The sequence below is a fragment of the Amblyomma mixtum genome, chromosome 1 (assembly GCF_055824585.1).
Source record: "Amblyomma mixtum isolate Tamu chromosome 1, ASM5582458v1, whole genome shotgun sequence".
Taxonomy (NCBI): domain Eukaryota; kingdom Metazoa; phylum Arthropoda; class Arachnida; order Ixodida; family Ixodidae; genus Amblyomma; species Amblyomma mixtum.
The window spans coordinates 77961059-77974680 of NC_143012.1; the positions used below are offsets into that span (position 1 = coordinate 77961059).

The following is a 13622-nucleotide window of genomic DNA, read 5'->3' on the forward strand; positions in this document are numbered from 1 at the left end:
TAGGCAGGGCATGTAATGCGAAGGCAAGATCACCGCTGGTCCTTCAGGTTAGCGAAGTGGATTTCAAGAGAAATCGAGCGTAACAGGAGGCAGCAGAAAGTTAGATGGGCGGATGAGATTAAGAAGTTTGCGGGGACACGGTGGCCGCAACTGGCGAAGGACGGGATTAATTGGAGAGACATGGGAGACACCTTTACCCTGCAGCCGGCGTAGTCAGGTTGATGGTGATGACATAGCATTAACAAGATTCTAATGGGGAAACAATCTGCGGAAAGGATGAGGAAAGAATGGGAAATAAAAAATACCGACTCAAGTCGTCGACGCAACGTCGCGGTAGTTACCGTTTACCATCTGCCTGGTAGGCGTTTTTTTCAGCATGATACGCTTTTCATGCCCCGTTGGCAGCGCGCCACTGTTGACCTTGGCTCCAGAATGAAGGAGAACACGGAGAGAATCCCAAAGGAACTCAGGCGAAGCTTTCAGTCCGCCTGGGTCAACGTGCCGCGCTACCACCGGAACAGCGGTTGCGTGAACAGTGGCATCATCGTGGTCCTCTGGTGGGAGAAACTATCGCGTGACGCGGAGGAGCCTAAGTTTTGTCCTGCAGCCCGAGAGGCGCAAGCGCAGTCGTGGTGGCTCTTGATGAGCTAGGCGAAAGTGCCGCGTGAGTTGCCATGATTACATAATTTTTGTTCTCTCTGTATAGCACTTGTAAAGGGTGCACAAAGAGCGGCCTGCGTCAGCTATACTGAATTGTTGCTTTTCTGGCGCTCACACACATATTTCCATACATATATATTTTGCAATGTATTGATGTGTTTATTCGTTCCTTCAAATGGTGCGTTATAATCGTACATGTGCACTGTACTGTAAAAAGTGTTTAGTTTATTAAGTATTTTGTTGAGTTATGTTGTTGCGCATGCTGCAATAAGAACATATTTTTTACTGCACCCTCAACTGGCCTTTGTGTATGGGTTGAACAAACGGTTTTTGTATTTGATGTCCTATACTGAGGAAAAAAATGTGAAAAATTCAACCGCATTCCGTGGCCTTTCGGGAAGAGTGCTCATGCCCAACTGGCTTTTAGAAATGCCTACGCTGATCTAATTTCGCGCAACCATTGCCCCTGTACAACCCAGAGGTTGCACTGAGGTGTCGCTATGTTTCAAAGGTAGTATGTCGCTCGAGAGCTCTGCACAGAGATGCCCAACTGAGAATGTATAAGCTGGACGATACCACGGAATTAACTTTGTTGCACCAAAAAACGTCCTCAAGCACCAATCGGGATTAACTAGAGGGAGGGAAATCAGTCACATTGATTGTGGTCTTAGCTTAAAAACTGTTACGCTGGGTCACAAACTCTAGCTATAATTTTGATTTCAACCGGCTACCTCTTGCTCCAGCGGTCCTACTCGCGCACATTCGATCTGAATCATGCAGGCTCTTTCAGTGTCGCACGGTTTGCCCCGCGGTCTTCAAGGGACACTGAGGCCAATTTTGATACGCTACCGCGTTCTCATTACGGAAAAACCCATCCCCATCACCAAAGCAGAATTTTGTAATGAGGCAAAAAAGAAAAAAAAAACGAAGTGCAGGTGTCGCCATCACGGGAAGATTTCGCAACTAAAATGCAGTTGTCGAAACCTTTTTTTTTTTTTTGCGAGAATCTCAAAGGTGCCGCTACGTCGCCATTCCCTTCAAAAAGGGGACAAACCGTCCTCTTTCGTAAAGGTGTCACAAAAAGCGACTAGCGGGAAGATTTTTTAAATTAAAGTTCTCGACGATAAATGCGTATTTAGCTTCCGGGGAAACGTGACCATAGCCAGAACGATCCAGAGAATCTGTTTGTACTTAGAACAATGATTGGGTGCAGTTAATCCTGCTCATCAACGTTCACGAGTATAGCAGAAAAATAAAGCAAACTCGGTGTCTTTTGTTCAACTTGTACGCATATCTGGAAACATCGCGGAAAGCTTCCTCTGGGACATGAGAGGCTATAAATTCGATGAATGACAATAGTATATTTGAGTGCATCAACAGCGGCCCCTAGGGAAACTTTCGTCCATGACACGGCTTGCTTGAGAACTGTGGGTGGGAACTTCGCGAAAATTCTCTTGGCTTCAGCAAAGGAGTACTTGTCTTGTCCTCTGGACAGCCCTCGGTTGCAGCCGGGAAGTGTGCGGTCACATTGAGCGTTTCGTCTATGCGACAGTGAGTGAGCTCTGCGGGGAGGTACAGAAGTGGTGCCCGGCACACTCACGTCCATGCCCCAGTGTCTCGCCTTGAGCAGCATGAAGGCGCGCACGGTGTCGTCCGAGAGGCCCCAGTGGGTGGGCGGCAGCATGGCGTCCCGGGCGCGGTTGCAGGGCAGCGAGGGCCTCGTGGCCAGGCCCTGCACGCCCTCCAGGAGAGCCCACGGGTCGCGGAACTGCTGGCCCGGGAGGCCGCATAGCTCGACTCCTGCGACGCCACACCCACCATAGATGGCGCTAGGCGACGGTACGAAACGTTGCAGACGGGGCCGCGGAAAAGGCAGCAGTGCGCCTTTTGAGACTAAAGCAGAACTTCAGAAATGACAAGGGAGTAATTACTCATTGAGATCCACCCGAGCGCAGCCATACGGCTACAAAGGAAAGCTATACAGCTTTGTCAGAAACTTCGCAGTTAACGAAAAATTCATCCTGGTCCGGGGTTCGAGCCAGGGACCACCGCTTCACCGGAGCAGTCGCTCTACCAACTGAGGTAACCGGGACGGCAAGCTTATGGTAGGGTGAGAGCGAATTGATCAATAACTCGAAGTGGGAACTGTGTTGGTCAAATGTTTAGGGGAATCCCCCAAGGTGGAGTAGATTTGTAATAAGGGAGTAATTGCTCATTGACATCCACTTAAGCGCAGCCATACGGCTACAAAGCTTACCGTCCCGGTTCCGGTGAAATGGTGGAGCGACTGTTCCGGTGAAATGGTGGTCCCGGGTTCGAACCCCGGACCAGGACGAATTTTTCTTTAACTACGAAGTTTCTGAGAAAGCTGCACAGCTTTCCTTTGTAGCCGTGTGGCTGCGCTCGGGTGGATGTCAGTGAGTAATTACTCCCTTATTACAAATCTACTCCACCTTGGGGGATTCCCTTAAACATTTGACCTTCACAAGTGAGAGTCTGAACAGGGGCGGATTTGTGGGTGAGTCTTGGAGGTGGTGGTTGGGGGAAGGGAGGGAGAAAGGGGAGGGTGTCCTGTTTTCGCAATGCAATGTTGTACTATCTGCATTGAAAAAATAAAATTTCGCTCTTTGTGCCGCAAGTATATTTCAGAAATGTTTTATCGTTAGTTTATGGATTTAGGCTTTGCGGGTGGTACAGCGCGAAACAGAAGAGAGAACGAAAGAAAGAGACACCACAGACGAAGCGCTCGTCTGTGGTGTCTCTTTCTTTCGTTCTCTCTTCTCTTTCGCGCTGTACCGGCCACAATGAACTGCTACCAACTCGCCCAGCTGTCCGTACTTCTTCACTGGTTTTAGGCTGTACCTTTAATAAAGGCAAGGTCCGAGGGCTTTGTACAGAATTTTTGCGCAGTGCCCGTAGATTAAACAAAATCACAAGTGGTATAGTAAAATACAAATGGGTGCTGAAAAGAGTATACTAGGGCTAAACACAATTCAAAACAACTGGTTGGGACGTCCCCACATATTTAAATTTTGCCTATAAATTTGTTTTTCTGTGCACCATTTGGTCTTGCAGCACCAGATTCTCAAGCTATTGACCGTAATGGGCATAAAGCATAGACATGTTTTTCAAGTGCTCAAAGGGAACAAACAGCAGAGCTTACTATATGCCTGCATTATTCAACGAACCATCCGATGTCGATATCAACCACACATCGATAAAAAAAGGTGAAACATGTGTTAAAGGTTGTTTTCCTTAAAAATTTATAAAAAGGTTTCCACCTTGTTACTGAATGCTGTAGAGGTGTTACGTTGTATTTTTGCACATTTAGTATTTCATTTTCTTTACTCAGGTCTCTAGAGGTGTAACAATATATATTGGCCTGTTTACTTTGTTTATTTCTTTATGGAATTTCCCTATCTCTGTTGAGAAGCTGCAGTGTATCTGTGTATATTTACCCTGTTCTTTACTCGCAAAATTCCGTCTGTCCATAGTATGAAAATGGTAACATGTCGCGCCTGTGTTGCCATGTACTTTGAATGGACCCTGTTCTTTACTCACCAAATTTCCGCTGTTCATATAGTGACGATGGTAGCATGTCGCGCCTGTTTTTACGTTGTGCTTCAATAAAAATAATGTCGAGCCACTGATTTAGTTCCGCGAAAGGTACCAAGAAAACATGCGCATTTCGCAGGCTGCCGCGCCTGCGAAAATGTGCCTAAGCGGTGCAGGAATGTACAGTCTTTGTCAAAAGTTTAGAGCCCAGGTGGTTCACTTCCAAGCTTTATACTGGGAGTCCAGGAACATTCATCGAAGTCCTACCTATTGCAGGAGGCAGTACCAGAAATCTTCTCATGTCCAGGAAATTTGGAGCGCTAGAGATCCATTAAGAACGACACAGTGTGGCTCAAAAGAGAACCCCCAAGGCTCCAAACTTTTGACAAAGGCTGTGCGCTTTGTGAGCAGTTGGACAACACCATCATTATTACTAGTAGTAACTTCGCGAGTCGGAAAGAAGAGCGAATGCTCACCGGCGCCGGCGAGCCTTCGTATCCGGTAGTGGAGCACGCTGCGGTCGAAGCATAGTGAGAGTACGTAGTCGGGCCCCGACCGGCGCAGCAGGTAGAGCCCGTCGGCGCAGCCGCGCTCCCAGAGGATCCACTCGGCCGTCTCTCGGCTGACGGCGCCGTAGAAGCAGGCCGCTTCCTCCAGGGGCTCGGCCCCGTCCGCGTCCGCCTCGTCGTCAGCGGCGCCGCAGCACGACGGCTCCGCGGCCAGCGTCACGCCACCGCCGCCCGCGCTGCCGGCCCTGCGAACGCCGACAGCGTTGCTATAGGGTGGTGTGTGCAGAGTCTTTTAAGGCGAAAGCCTTTAATGCCTCATCGTTGTCGACAGAAGGTGTCAGCAGAGGCGTCACGCTTTTCGGTTGTTCGAAATGATTATGACGTCAGAGTGCGCGGATTCGAAGTAATGAGGTCACCCACGGATGCCTGACGCCCCCTTTTGAAGCAGACAGTAACTAATAAAAAAGCAGTTGTCGTCCGCTCCGAGAGGGGGCGTAGGCGTCCGTGGGTGACCACATTACATACCTCGTTGCTGCGAACAGAGCCATGGATACAACCGAAGTCGTCGAAGCAGAGAGAGAGTCGTGCTAAAGAAGCAGTCAAAGTCGGCAATCAAAGTGTGTAGTTGTAAAGTGTAGTCAAAACTAGTACAGCACAAACAGTCTCGCAGTCAGCGCCAAACAGTGCACCAGTAAAAGATTTCGCCTTGCAGTACTTTGGAGAGCCAAAGTGCCCCCTGAATTTTTATGTTCATGCGCGGCGTGAACTATAGCCATGTTTGAAACAGAAAAGACGCAAATGGGACAAGGACAAGAAGGAACGTAGAGCAACAGGACAGGCGCCTGTCCTGTTGCTTTACGTTCCTTCTGGTCCCCTCGTCCTATTCGCGCCTTTTCTGTTTCAAACATGGCTACGAACTAACTAGCCTAAACCAATGTATACTTCTAGAGCATATGAACTATATAGGCACTGCGCTCAGCCATCATGAAACAGGAGTCACAAATTAGTGGTCAGCGGGCATTGTTGTGCGGTCTGCCAACCCTTAGCAAGCAATACCTTGGTCTCTTTTCCATCCATGTCACATCTGTTTTCTGCAACTAACCGTAACTTGGTTCACGATTTGAGCCTGACCGTCTGCGCACCGTCCCTTACTTGTTAGTCTGCGAGTATAGGCATTCCATAAGTGAAATTCGAGGATTATAGTAGTCTTTTACTTTCTCCGGCTGTGAGTCGTTGTTAACTCTCGCTATGTCCGAGCCGCAGAAAAACTGAAATTATCAAAGGCAGCATGGAAGGTCCGCTGCTCTCTGCTGGCCCTTTTCACTCATCATTGTTTCGCCTACTGGCCCGTGGGGGATGGAAATGTTCGTACTCAGTGACGACACTGACATCCAGGAGATGTCTCTGCGAAATCTTGAAAATGCATGCGGATAGCCCCACGAAGTGCGGGAAAATGCCGCATCCCTCACATATCGTTTTGTCCGTACTTTCTGTATTCAAGGAAGATTCGTAGGAAATCCCCGAGGATTTTCATAGGCCTTAACATGAACATATTGGTTATATAAAATAATGGTAAATTTTCCTGGTGATTTTTACAGGCCTGAGAGGAAAACCATCTCCGATTTACACGTGAAGAAAGACTACATCTGATTACAATGGTGTAGTTGCTTGGCCCATGCTGAAAGTTTTAGGTATAAAATATGCATAGCATCACTCGCTGTCATAGCGAACAAGTTGAACAAGCATATGCTAACACACATAACATAAACGCTACAAACCACAAGTCATGCACCACCAACATATTGAGCAACATCCACAGAACGAAGAATTCCACGCGTTTATATACTCCAAATCTATGACCTTTCCAGTGGCTCTTGCACGTTAAGCAATATTATTCCATCTAATTATGAATCTGTGATGACACAAAGAATAAATGAAAATGAGCGGACCACGTTACAGTTGTCCTCTATTAGCAAAAACTTGAGTCGACTCTGCTACCTTTGACTCGAACATTATGCAAATGTAATGAGACGGGATTCAAGTAAATATCCGTAATATCACCCGAGCTGGTTATCCCACCGAATAACATGTCGGGATATCTATAAAACGGACTTGTCACGGACATCCTCGCAAGTACTCAATAGTGTTACGATATTTGGCCGTGATTCGGATATCCCTGGGATCTGGTATTGTCACTGGGTCAGTGTGATCGGCGTAGCGAAATCAGGTCGAAACCTGTGTCCAAAGGCAACAGCCTTTTTCTTTTAGACTGGATCGAATTTAATTGACTCGCCCAAGCGAAAAATAGGGGCCACTCAGGCGATCCCGTCAGTCGCATGCCGTTGTCGCGCTATCGTCCCTTTAGCGTTGCTTAGCTGCCAGGCTTCAGTGAAAGCGCACGTTCTGGAACGTTGCCCGTCATCTTGATTGTACAACGCTGAGCCTGCTTCTTTGCGCCAGCGTCTTGGTGAGCGATCAGCCCACTGTTGAAAAAAAAATTGCCGTCTAATCAGATTACTCCTCTGCAGGGATGCGTATGTGCTGTTCAAAGTTTTCATCGCCTCCATACGCAAGCAGCAACACACAGAGGGTTGTCAGTAAAGAAAACTTTATGCACTCTTTTAATTACATTACTTGTAAGGTACCAACATTACTTGTAAGCAGTGACGACGTATAGTGTACGACATATCTAGTAAGAAGAAAGAGTGAGACAACGTACGTAGTAGAGGTCTCCGGATAAATTTAAAATGCATGGGGATATTTACGTGCACTAACATCGCACAGCACAGGGGCGCCTTTTTCGGTTCGCATCCATCGAAACGCGGCCGACGCGGCCGGGACCGAGCCCACGACCTCATGCTCAGCAGCCGCGTGCCCTAACCACTGAGCCACCGCCGTACGTCGCGATCGTTATTTTTTACACTGAAGCTTTTCCTAGCTTTTATTTATTTTTTCCCACTGATTTAAAGGTGTACACACACCTAATTCTTGGGTGCGTATATTCTTCTTTGTAAAGGCATTAGAATACATGGATTACCATGTAGCATTCGCCTACGGCGGCTGAATAATTTACAATAGAATTTATGTTTTCGCCCCAATGTCGTCGTTGAGAACTTGCTGGGCTTAACCGCGTTGACTTTAAGAGGCGCTCTACATTCGCACGCGCCTTCACTATTCTTTTTGGATGAAACTATGACAGTGGAGCCGCCTTTCATGCACGCTTTTTATTTGCGGTTGTAGTGCAAAACTCGACGCAGGGAGGGCGCCACGCACCCAATCAAACTAAAGCCCCTGGAAATTTTTAAAGTAGCGACAACCTTTGCAGAGCGCCGCCTCTCCCTCTCCTGCGCCCGTCGCCTCTTCCCATTGGTCGATGGTTTCGCGCGCAAAAGCCCTTTAAACCTGCGCTTTTCGCCGCCGCGGACGCCATATTGTCCGCTCCAACCGCGCACCGTAGGTTCGGCAGGCGCCGTTGCCGACACTGCGCTTTTGCTTGCTGTGAAGAACAGCGGCTTTTGTTTTGCTCGGAACGTGTGTCAGTCACCTAACTTCAAGCCGTCTATCTGTGCGGCATGACGAGCAGCTGCGCCTTCGGGTGCAAGAACCGTCACGACGGTGGAAAGCGGTTCTTCGCGATCCCATCATCGAAAACCGACGCGGGCCGGAGGAAGGTTCGGTTACACAAAACTGGCCGGGCGAATTTTAACGCAACGCCATCGACCAGACTTTGCGATGTAAGTGACGTGCTTTCAATAGCTGCTGAGTTTTCCTTTTTTTTTTTTCAAGCTACGCTGTGCAGTGGTTTGTTCGCGATCGAGCGTATGGCCGCAGTAAGCTCGACATGAGGACGCTTGCGTTGAGCGCATCGTGATTGCACGCACGCAACCGTGTAAGCGTCTACCGGGGCGAAGGCTCCCGATCGGCTAAGTCCGAACAGCGACCGCGTCTACCGGGCGGCAGGGCCGCGCCAAAGACCGCCAAACCGGCAGGGAGAAACGGGGCAATTTCGCGGCGCTTAAGATGCGAGGCATACGTCTAACTGTAGAGTGACGTTCCTTAAATTTGAGCGCATGCCGCAGTTAGACATACATGCGTACTATAAGCGCAGATCAAACTGCGCTCTGACATGGTGAAGCGCACGCGTTACATTCTGCAGTCACGCGCATGCGTGCGTGTACGTTATATATATATATATATATATATATATATATTACAGAAAAATCAAAAAGAGAATTATCGCGCCGTTACGCATCAAGGCACCTTAGGCACCGCTGGTGGAAACACCAGCTAGCACGCGCTGGCTTGCGTTTACTCTCGAAATATGAACAGTAGCTGTGGGTAGGCGTGATAGTGCCCATCGTAAGTGCGTCTACCTCGCGGGCCGGGCCGGGTTCGGGCCTATCGAAAAAATCTGGCCGGGCTGGGGCAGGTAACGAAAAAGGTTGACGGGCTCGGGACGCGTGAATAATAAAGGCGCGTGCAGTGCTCTAATAGCGACTATACGAATATGGAAGATTATCGGACAGATGTGTTAAAAACGAGGTAGATTTTGCTTCTCACTAAATGACTGATGCCGATGAATCATTTACGAAGAACTTCATTATCCCATTGCTGGCAGGCGAAGGATATTTGCGAGGTAGGTTTTCTCTTCACTAAGTCACTATTCCAAAGAAAATTTTAATGCCGGAGTCTATATCCTTACAGTTCATGCACGCGAGAGAACATTAGGGGAGGCACAGATAAGTACAGACGTAGCGTGGCCTTCATACCGTATTTCGAGTACTCCCTCAAGCGTCTAACCTGGTCCGCGATACACTGCAGCAGACCAAAACCGAGAGCCACTAGAAGAGCGGATGAACTACAGGCCTTTTAATGCCTTCACTTGCAGGTGTCTTTTCGAATATCAAACCTGTGCATCCGTTGTAGCACGTCCAGCGTTCCGGCGGGGACGGTCGTTCTGTTTGCATACTCCTTTTCACCAAAACGGATCACCGCCAATTCATTCTACGGCCTCGTGATTCACGGTCACGTTCAATGCACGCCCCACTCTCGATGTCAAACTTGGCACGCCGCATAAAGCCCGGCGCACCCGGACACGGTGCGCGTGCGGCTCTACCAAAACACTCCAGCTATGCGTGCTCATTTTTGCCTTTAGACGATTCAGTGAAGCATGCAAATCTTTCTCCTAAGTCACCGATGTATTTATGCAGCGGAACGCACGGCTAATGCGGCGGCATAGAGAAGAACTCGGCAAGTACGGGAATCCAGAGCAACCAATTCAAAAGGGGCGTTAGTTCCTTCGGAGCGGGCTAGAGGTCGCCACCGCAGTCACATGAAATCACAAAGAAAACAAAAGTCGTTCGCCCGGCGCGCGGGGGAGGAGGAGCGAAGAGGGAGGGCGACCTGTCGCTACTTTAGTTTTTTCAGGGGCTTTAAATCAAACTAATTAAGCTAGAGTTTCACGTTTGTTTTACCCAGTTTTCCCTGCGCTGGTCGCGTCTTTACCGGTGAAACGCGATCACGTGGTTGAAAACCATTCATACATGGCGGAGAAGCCAATTCCGCATAGTTTAGCAGTAGACTGCTGCAAAGAGTCAATTAGTACACACACTCTTCCCCTGCTTTTCGGTATTTCATTATGTCTGGGTGCGCATGTTCATTGAAAACGATATTTTCTTATAAAAACACGCAGTTTTATGACAAGTGTTCGTTTATCGCTACAAAGCAAACTATTGTGATTTGCGGCATTTACAACAGATGGCGCCACCGATCCATATGGTCAGTTTGTTCGTAACTCACTCTAATAGGTCTTGTTGCGGGCGGCACATTACTTGCTAGCTGTGTCATTCACTGCAGCAGTGTTTGGCTAGAATAAAGCAGGTGCGGTACCAAAACACAAGCCGACTGGGCCTGTCCTCTCTATAGCCGCTGCACAAAGTCTACCCCCTCACTGCAAGAATTGCAGTTTCCTCTCATAACTTGAATTCTTGGGAGCGCAGTATCGTGGAACTACACGCAACTCTGTGAACATAAGCAGCAACTCTGCATCAAGCCTATGGAAGGTTGAAAGCATTCGTTGGGACCTTTCAAATGGTATGCGCCATCATGCACCGAACTCCCATAACACGATAGATGTGGCAGATGTGTTATAGCGCAACAGAATTTGCGAACGGAACACATATGAAGGGTTGAAGCCGTAAAATTCACCCTGCACGAAAAAGTAATTTACTTACACACATGATCTACCCTTCTAGAAAATATTCTTCTTAAATTCGTCCATATGGGCACAGCAGAATTCATGCAACAATCAGCAGGCCGCTCAGCTATTTCATCATTGACGTTCTAGTGAGAGGAAATATATATAGCGTCTGGGTTAACGATCCCGCCTGGAAACACGTTTTAACACTCCAGCACGCCTCCTACCTTATATGGGTCGCAAGAATTCGCGTGAGGCACTCCTATTAGCGATTGTTGAACAATAATGCCTTCGAGGCAGGTCGATGTGCACGCCTGCATATCGATCAACACAAAAGAGCCACTTCGCCGTGATCTATACAGTCGACATAGGGACACAAATATACGCAGCCAGCCGAGCGAGCAGTACACGCAGCGTTTTTGCTACAGAGAAGAGCGGCTTGTTGCCACTAACCAGTTTATCGATTTGGAGGCATTTTCATTCTGCGTGGGCGCTCTTTATGCCGGGCATAAAGACCGTTCGATGGAATGGCGTGAGTCAGTGTAGACTTGGCCGACGTTCACAAAACCGTTGAGATGTAAAAGAGCAGTAATTCTGCTTTTGGTTTCTTTCGTGTTTCGTGTTTATCTAAGCCTCAAGCCTCCGCTGTCGGAAGCTTTCTTTTGGGCGTGCTCTTGGTTTTATGCTCACGCACGCAGAAGCCACTCTCGATAAGGCTATATAGTGACATGCCCCTTTTGCATGCACAAGAATAGCAACGATGTTTTGTTGGGCGTGTTTGTCAATCGACTGCGCGAAGGCGATGAAAAGATGCCGACAAGATGCTCTTGTCTGGAGAAAAGCTCGACCAAATGTCTTGTTATGGCCTGGGCAAACGCGATATAGAGGTTCACCGCCCTGAACTATTATGGGGTTGCTTTCTTTTCGTCCGTTTGGTGCGCTTTATCGCAGTAAAAGGGAACGATGCTACGTTTTAATGTCAATTCCGAGGTTCCGAGCTCTGAAGAAAATCAGTAAAATTTGAATACGGTGCGGCAAAAAGAGCATCGTAGTATTAAATAATGCATCACTTTGAAGATGCTGTTCAGATGGTCTCTTGCTCCTTTGGTTGTGGAGTTGGCAGGCTTTTTAAAAGAACCCAAAGGAAATGAACTGGCGTCCTACACAAAGCGTGATGCAGATTCGGATTTGGAAGAGAAGGGTTCAACTCGATAAGTTGGCGGTTTTCGAACTGAATGTGTTGTATAGCGTTAGGATTTCTAATACGCATCCTAATTGTATGAAGTTTGGGTGAAAACCTGCGCCTTCAGGTCAGACATGACAACTTTATGAAGGAAACCTCCTTATAGCAGGAGACGTTAAGAAATCTGAGCGTTGACCGGCACATCGTTTTCTCGGGTGCACCCTTATAAAAATGGTCTATGGACAGTCTATAGACTTCTTATAGAATCTGTTGCCTTCGCCGCACCATAAAAGAGGTCTACCTCGAGCTCCGCCTCGACAAACGCCTTTACCCTCCCCCTCATCCATCGCTCACGGTGCCGGAGGCTCGCCTTCTTCGGCACATCCAAATGAATGCAGTTATCACCCCGTCTGGCCTCTTTCTCTATCGCTATCGATCAGACCCTTCCTGTCCCAACTGCCCCTGTATCTATGCGGACCTGGCCCATAGCCTCTTTTATTGCCCGGCTGCTCAGCAGTCGGGTTCCTACCCCCCACCTTCTTTATCCATCACCACCTGGCTCGACTGGCTTGGCGCTGAAGGGGAGGAAGAACAGCGACTTCTGGTCGCCCAGGCGGTCGACATGCTCGGCCTGTAAATTATGGCCGAATAAAGGTCTCTTACTACTACTACTATTTTTGTCTGTTCATACTCGATAGACTGTCTATAGACAAAAGTCTACTAAAAGTGTATGGCCATAAATCTATAGACTGTCTATAACATTTGTATTGCCTATAGACCTTTCTCTAGAATTTGTCTACGGAGAGTCTATAGTCGTCATCGACAGATGTCTATGAACAGCCTATGGACTGTCTAAAAATATGTTCTATGGGCATTGGAGTTTTCTGCACGGCGAAATGCCTGTCGTTCCGTGTGTGGGCGCTCGATCCCTCAGTGCGCTGCAGAGGTCGGTACAGAAAATAGCATGCGCCGCGAACGCTAGTAAAAGCTTGCCTCAATTACGAGTAGATCGAGGTGCCAGATTACGAGACTTTTAGCTAAGTACAGAGCGAAGGCAGCGAGCGAATGCGTATCTCTTCAGCGTACATCGCGTCGCCTGCCGCCGTCGCTTGTATGCAGAGTGGTACGATTGACAGCGATACTCACTGAGCACTATACGGGCGTCAAGACGCCGACCTGTGTCCACTGTGGGAGCGCGGAGATGTAAGAGCGTGCGATCTACTTTCTGCAGCTGCTCGAAAGTCGTGAATCTTGCGCGTAAATTGCATACGCTTTGCGGGGAAGAGCACGTAACAAGCTGCATTACGGGCGTATGATGGCTTAACTTTAGCCATGGGCCTACAGCTACGTCTGCCGTACCTTTAATGAGAATCAACTGAGTACTTCGGTGGTATCTACATACACTTCAGTTAGTTTATAAATTATTCTATGCCGCCGCGGTGGTTATCGCGTTCGGCTGCTGACCCGAAAGACAAGGGTTCGATCCCGGCCGCGGCGGTAGAGTTTGGATGGAGGCGAA

General features: G+C 48.4%; 1 protein-coding gene across 1 annotated transcript in view; it reads right to left on the reverse strand.

The window, feature by feature from the left end:
• LOC149366860 (tyrosine-protein kinase SYK-like) overlaps nucleotides 1–13622 on the reverse strand; it is a 125079-nt gene that overhangs the window by 38282 nt on the left and 73175 nt on the right. Inside the window, exons 2-3 of the mRNA XM_089565937.1 lie at nucleotides 4692–4969; nucleotides 2261–2460 (exon numbers count right to left, since the gene is read on the reverse strand). Of these exons, the coding sequence (XP_089422063.1) occupies nucleotides 2261–2460; nucleotides 4692–4969 (478 nt within the window). The remainder of the gene's footprint in view (nucleotides 1–2260; nucleotides 2461–4691; nucleotides 4970–13622) is intronic.